The following is a 7,196-nucleotide window of genomic DNA, read 5'->3' as shown; positions in this document are numbered from 1 at the left end:
GTCCGTAACCCGCATGTTTATGCCATAGGGACTTGAGTGGCGCATTTATTTGTCAGTATCCATACACAAACATCAGGGTATAGGATCCTGGGCATATCACGAGATCTGCATCGGTACTTTTCTGAAGTACTAGTCATGGTATAACACAGGGCGCCATGGCGCCCTGTATGTGGCCACATACACCTTCCCACATTTACCGTTAACCCCACTAGCTAGTGCAGTGCGTGGCAGCGACCTTGAGCTGGCCCCCGCCCCCGCACTGCCTACCTGCAACTGTGTGTCGTACACTGTGTAGGCGCTGCTGCTGATGCCGCCCACCACCGTTACCCAGTGTGAATATTCGGAAGGGTTAAAATCGCTGATTGTAGATGCTGCACGCAGATTCACATGCACACGACACATAGTATGTTGCATGTAAGTCTATGTGCAACTCGTCTGTAAGATTGGAGAATGCCTATAGACCATCTATTCTCAGGACTGAAATGCATATACTTATTATATAACACACTAATGGCAAGATCTACAAGCCATTCTATGAACCGATGTACGAACTATTCCTCGGTCCTATCTATTACACGATGACCCTTCTACAGACAAATATTAAAAACCTTTTAATATTTGGGGATTTTGCGGGAAGCCAATGATAATTCGTCTACACACAGTGGAGATATCAATCGATTGTAGCTGGCTCGCTGGTTAATCTGCTTCTTCATTCACACCTTCATTCTGTCTGCACCAGAAGTTGAGGGGGGTATTATGGGGCGACGGGCCCAAGGAAAAACCGAAATTGCATGTGATACCGAACGGAGGTAGCATGGGGTTGGGAGTGCATGCATGTAAGCATGCATGCATGGCCATGTTGCTTTGGGCTTGGTGGCCTGGCCGGGGGTGTCACTCACCTCGCTCGGGCTGGGAGTGAGAAGCAAGACTGTGTAATAAGCTTTAAGGATAATCAATCATTACACTAGCCATTCGTAACAGGGACGACCTCCCCTGGGTGACACCGTCTTGGTGTGCCCTAGCCAAGGTGTGGCAGGAAAACCTGGCACTACTGCATGAACTCCCGAAGTGCAGATACGGCACCCGGTACAACAATGCATGCGACCCCAGGCTCAAAGTCAGCTCTGGCCTTACTTTATTAGGCATACTAGGTTGCAAGAGGATTTAGTGATAAAGGGACCCACCCTGTGTAATCTCGATTGCCTCCCACGCAGATCCAATAATGGTACGGATGGGTGAGTCACGGAAGCCATCGTTCTGGCCAGATATGACACACCCATGGGTGCGAATGGTTGAAGCATCCAGTCACCAGCAAGGGCCAGCAAAGCAGGCAGGAGATACGGGTAGACAGATTGTTGAATTGCCGGAAAAGAGGTGAACGAAATGTGATTGATATATTTAGGCAGGTGCACGGTGGGTAGGGGCAATAATAGCGCACATACACTAAGTAGCAGGCTGAGATGCGGCATGAGCTGTATGCAGAAAAACAATCAGTCGGTAGCACTGCAGCATGGGTGAGTGAATGGGTGGATGTTAACAAGGCAGGCAGGAGACAAAGGTCAGAGGATTGGATGGGCGAATGGATGGATGGATGACCTCACATAAGGGGATTGATACTGCGTGCAGAACGAGGGCAATGGAAAGGAAAAGATTAATCTGGCTGCTGTACCCATGTATGTCACCTGCTTGCACAGCATGTTAGCAATCGTATCCACTTCAGCTATACCATCAGCACACAAGGGCGCCCATACGGGCTCGCCACCATCCGCCGAGTTGACCAAAAGCACGACAAGTCCATCGGGCGCCCAGGGGGCTGAATCCGTAAGACGGATAAGGCGGATGAGATCTTGCATGTTGGGCGGTGGGGGTGGTGGCGGTGGCGGACCTGCAAGTGTAGGGCGGGGGCAAGCAGCTGCAGGTAGACAACCGCCAGGCCTGGCCTAGGGACATATTAACATTATTTGAACGGTCATGGACTACACCACTCATAATTATGGTGGTGTGCTGATGTACATGCTATCCATGATCGTTCAGAACAACCCTCTTGTTTGCATGAAAGAAGGAGCAAGGGAAGGGTACTTGATTACACATATATGCACAGCATATGAACATACAGATGAACAGGCTCCGCAGCCTGGCAGTAAATAGTAAATAGCCAAACCTGCTGATGCCGAGTAGAGTTTTCAACCATGTATATTAAGTTGTGCCAAACAGCAGTGCGGGAGAAACGCCAATTATTTTTTATGTGAGTGTAACATGCATAACAGGGGCTAGAAGCATGCATGGCTTTGTATGTTGGCCGGTTATTGCAGCACTAGCAGCAGCTATACATGGCGGTCACTGGGCCCCGGGACCCACCCAAGTGGGTCCATTCCCGCAATAACATGGAGGCGACTTACTGGGGATAGATGGCGGCGGTGGAGGCCCATTATATTTAAACGGCGTCTCTGGGATGGGGGGAATGGCAGGGGGAGTAGTCTCGGAGGCGGGCCAGGACAGCCAGCGACAATGCAACAATAAAGCAACAATAATGTTGTAACAATAATGCAACAGGGAAGCATCATAATTAGGTGTACTTTGTTCACTTCTCCGATGAATAGTATCTATCTAACACTCATCGCATTGTGCAAGCGTGGGGAACAAAAGCAAGAGAGTGAGAGAGAGAAAGAGAGAAAGAAAGAGAGAGAGAGAGAAAGTGAAGCGCCAGAAGATGTAATAGCCGGCCAACGAAAAGGCTTCGCAATGTGTAGGGCGCTTCCTTTGGTTATATCCTGTAAGCTATCATGTTAGGCTCACGGGCCGTGAGTGTGGGGGAGTGTTATGTGTTGGTGATGAGGGCTATGAGGGTGCTGATGCTGCGGAGGGGCTGATGGAACACGTGCGCAAGCCACCACATTAATCTAACCCAAGCTCGCACAAAAGTAGCACCTTAATTCGGAGATGTGGAAGCTCGCGCTGCTCTGTGTGCAAATTAAGCCCACGCCGGTCAATTGCGAGTGTTTGTTTTCCGCCCATACTGACATGAAGCGGGACCGGCAGACACGCTTGCCAGCTATTCAGCTTAACGACAGTCTTTTCGTGAAGCTGAATATGTCGGGATCCTCGAAGGGGGAGGATGCATTTTTAGGGGACGATGGCCAAGTGCAAGTCCTCCACTAGGATGCACCTCTACACACTCATGTGATTTGTTGATGCGGTGCTAGCATGGCTGTTTCCACCCATGTGCAGTGTGCGCAAGCATGGGCCGGCATGACGACGAACAGAGGTGTAAGGCGTGGCCTTGTAAAACGATCGGATTGCAAGGTGTACGGAACGAGCAACATTTATAATGCCACCTTAGTTTGTCGCCCAAACAAGAATTTTAGGTTTACTGACCGAAATTATGCCCTCCTGTAGCCGGGGAAACCGACTTGCGAGCCTCTGCTCACAGCTCTGTTTCCCTAACTGTCGATTGGAGGTTTAAACTGTTTGGTCCCCTTTAAAACCGCTGTAACTAACTGAAACCCGGTGGTTTGCGTCTACTGTTGGCCGAACTCGAGTTCGCCATCTAAATGCCGCCGCACTGCTGCGGACAGAAGTCCAAACCTGCGTATGGGTGGGGCTTTACCTGGTTAAAGCTGGAACCCACGTTCCTGGTTCGTCTGGCCAACTGATTTCGAAGTAATCCTGTTTAAATTGCGGTCGTCTGAAGATCGCGTCACCCAGTCGTAGGGGGGGTTATCGGCATGTATTATCTACGGCATCCGCCGATCGGTACTTTTCTGAAGTCGTGATATGGCATTATGCTCAGATTGGCGTCTCCAATAGCAGCTGCTATGAAGTCAGTCGGCCAGGTTGCATTGACGACCTTGCTTCATCAATTCCACCACCATGCATGTCAAGGTACCGAGGCCGCTGTATGTGAGGCCGCTGCCAAAAATGACACAGGCGGTGCTGCTACTGCCAGAGCGTTTTACGATGCCTATGTATCATGTATGCGTACGACAGCTACGACAGATGTTATGACGAATTTCCTTATCGGCAGGTATATGCTTTTTCCAGGAAAGGCATCATTCCCTTACGAGTAGGAGACACATAGACACAAACGCAAGTATGATTATATGAAACTTACTGGAACATTCCATTGCTACCAACATGTTGCGGGGGCAGGCAACGTGGAACGCCTGGCATGACACCTCCTGCTGACTAGTGAAATTGATCTCTTGCACGACGAATGCATATGGCGGCCAGGAATCATTATCACCCGTGCACACCAAGTTCCCTCGGAGCTCGGGCCTGTGAAGAGGAGTGTTGGGGTTGCAGGTACACCAGGGTCCGTAGGTCAGGGGTCAGTGGGCCATCAGGGCTCATTAAGCCAGGGTCAAACAGGACGCGGATGAATCCAGGATGCCGTGGATCCGGCAGGGTGACGAGAGGGCGCGAAGGATTTCGGGCAGTAAGGTCCGAAAGAACAGTCTAGACCTGGCTGGCCTGCACGTTGGGTGTGGGGCCATCGGACTCAAGCAACGTTAACCAAGTAAGCTCTTCACGAGTGACTTCATGGTCGCTGTACTATTCAAACAGCAACATAAGAACACCCAAATAGCGCATATCTGGAGCTCCAATCAATTTGCTGCAATTTACAGGTGTTGCAGCAGGTGTGCATGCGTAGGTTGCATAGATTGCAATTCAAACACGGTATGGCATGTGAGGAACAACAACAGGGTCAACTTCCTTCACAATTCGAAATGCCACCACTAAAGCCGCCGCAGTGTTGCCATGCAGCCAGAATGCATGTGGCTTGTGCAGTAGCTGTACATAGCACGGCACACATGTCGTCTATTAATACACGCTAAGGCGCTCTGCAAGCATCTATGGAGGCCTTATCAGGTGCCAGCTACTGCCCTTGGCTGTCGGCCGCTTTTGCAAAGTAGATAATTGCCTTGGCAGCTGCTTGGATTCCATTCCCTCTAGCCGACTAGCACAGTCGCAGCAGTAACTTTAATACTACCTCAGCCTCAGGATCCAGGTCGTGAGAGGCAGGCCTGCTCCTAGGAGCACAGAATGGATCCGTCCATCCACATGCACACAAAACACGAACAAACTTACGGATCGGATTCATCGGGGCCATAGGTGCTGATGCCTTGGGCATAGAACTGGCGGCCATAAGAGTAGCCCAACATCTTGCAAAAGAGCTACTTGAGCACATGGAGGGCCATGAATCAATTACCGAGCCGTTTGAAGTTCCCACCAGCCAACGGAAAGCATACGCATCCAGCACCGAGTAAAGACACCATGTGATGGGGAGGAAAGGAGGCAGGGGAGGCAGGGCACCAGCTGAGTGAGGGATTGGACGCCGTTGTAGCATAAATGCATGAGATGGGGGGATGGGGCCAAATACGCCAGTAAACATTTTCATCACCTGTAGGCGACACCCTCATGGGACGGTCCCTACCTACTACACAGAGGTGTCACCCATAGGTGGTCAAAAGTTTTCCTAACGTACTAGACCACAAAAACCACTATGTGTGTGCATTCTGTAGGCATGAAATTGTGGAGTGAACCCCATGTTTCCAGGTATATTCGGGGTCAGCACTTGGGGATTTGTGGTGGAGGAAAATGTGTATATCTGCCTGCCTGCATCTCTGCCGATGCAGTCACATACAGTACGGCGCGCTCATCATCTACAAATAAACGCTAAAGCGCTCTGCTGCCAGCACCTTACTTTACTGATTTCCTCATTGATAAGCCGGTGGCTTGTAACTACTGTTGGTTGAGAACGCCATCTGAATGCCACTCTGGGGCGCTTCATCTAAAACACTGGCTCTGGTCTTTTTACGGTTAACACCGTCTACTTTGTGCATTCACACATGTAGTACGCTACATTTTCCTTACAATATTGCAACGGTTATTGCTAACAATAACCGTTAACTTCGTTGACGATTCAACTCAAGTTTCGTACATGTCACGTACTATCGTGACATGTCACAAAAACGGCAGTTGCCCGTAGCGAACCTAACTGGCTGGGGCCCCGGGCCCCACCGATAGTATCCTAGTACGGCAGGTCCGTAGTAGGGAATCTCCGGCAGGTAGGCCGAGATATAAGCTGCCCAGGCACTTCAGTATCACGATTACTTGATGTTCGGTGTTCAAGACTCCGCTGCCGCCGTCTTAGTTGTTTTGTGTTAGGGTCTATGCACACTAGTGCTTGTCGCTGTGTTGGACGTCTTCCTGCCTCAGTTAGGACCCTGAATTCCACGCTTACGCAAAGCCAGTCGCCTCACCAGGTGAGCAACTGCTACAACGCATGATTGCATACATATGCATGTAATAACCCACCCCGGCCTCGTATGCAGTGAACGTGCCATCATCACATAGAGCAACCCATTCGTCGGGATAGGTCAGTTGCACCTCCAGCCGCCCAACATTTCCCGCTTTCCCGCGAACCAATCGGAGGCCACCTTCTACAAGCAGATGACGGATAAGGAAGAGTCGCAGCAGTGGCCAGATCAGAACATCATTGAAAAGCATGCAGCACATGTAGGTTCGGGAACCATACCAGCAGACAGCCTCTGCTGTCACTCAGGGAGGGCTAAAAAGCAGAGGAGGGCTCGTGGGAACCAGCTGAGCAGCAGGGGTCCCTACATACATACATTTGGTGGCGATGTGTTTGTGGGCCAGGTAACTAGACGGCGTGTGAGGAAGACATGCATGGTCTTCCTGCAATATAGTGTGGCGGGTGGCCTGCTGTATAGCGCTTTATGCATGTCCAGTGGAGTGTGAACATTGAACCAGACCAAGGAGCCATACACTGGGTAATAATAATTTAGTTAGTTGGAGGAAAGAAAGAGGGATATTCGCAGTGATTTTTTTTTCATTTAGGGGGGGTCTCAATTTATTCCAACCTAAGTAACAAAGTTGCTAGCGTCGCCGTTCTGTATTCCTTAAGAGTGGGGCGCTGGGGGGGGCTACGCCCCCCCCAGACCCCCCCCGATAAATTACAACTCCCCTCATAGACCAAGAGGCACGCACTGCGTTGGCGCGTTTTCGTTCATGTGCGCACGATCAGGTAGTCGCTCTTCTTCATCAACGTGCAGGGGATGCAGCGCACTTGGTCGTGCACTTCTCCGGCGTCCACGTCAGCATGCACAGGCTGGGCCCAGGGATACCTGGCGGCCCAGGCAATCTGCCATCTGTGGGGATTTTCCTTCTGCTTG

General features: G+C 50.7%; 1 protein-coding gene across 1 annotated transcript in view; it reads right to left on the bottom strand.

Annotated features, from left to right (window-relative positions):
* The window catches only part of VOLCADRAFT_105577 (uncharacterized protein), a gene marked incomplete at both ends in the record, with an annotated part of 9,094 nt that overhangs the window by 858 nt on the left and 1,040 nt on the right, over nt 1-7,196 (bottom strand). The window contains 7 exons of the mRNA XM_002952477.1: nt 1,185-1,257; nt 1,683-1,885; nt 2,400-2,447; nt 4,112-4,275; nt 5,089-5,174; nt 5,231-5,316; nt 6,264-6,443. Coding sequence (XP_002952523.1) covers nt 1,185-1,257; nt 1,683-1,885; nt 2,400-2,447; nt 4,112-4,275; nt 5,089-5,174; nt 5,231-5,316; nt 6,264-6,443 — 840 coding nt within the window. The remainder of the gene's footprint in view (nt 1-1,184; nt 1,258-1,682; nt 1,886-2,399; nt 2,448-4,111; nt 4,276-5,088; nt 5,175-5,230; nt 5,317-6,263; nt 6,444-7,196) is intronic.

This window comes from Volvox carteri, assembly GCF_000143455.1.
Source record: "Volvox carteri f. nagariensis unplaced genomic scaffold VOLCAscaffold_30, whole genome shotgun sequence".
Lineage (NCBI taxonomy): Eukaryota > Viridiplantae > Chlorophyta > Chlorophyceae > Chlamydomonadales > Volvocaceae > Volvox > Volvox carteri.
Note: the sequence above shows the minus strand (reverse complement) of the source record. Positions and strands in the feature narration are given on the sequence as shown.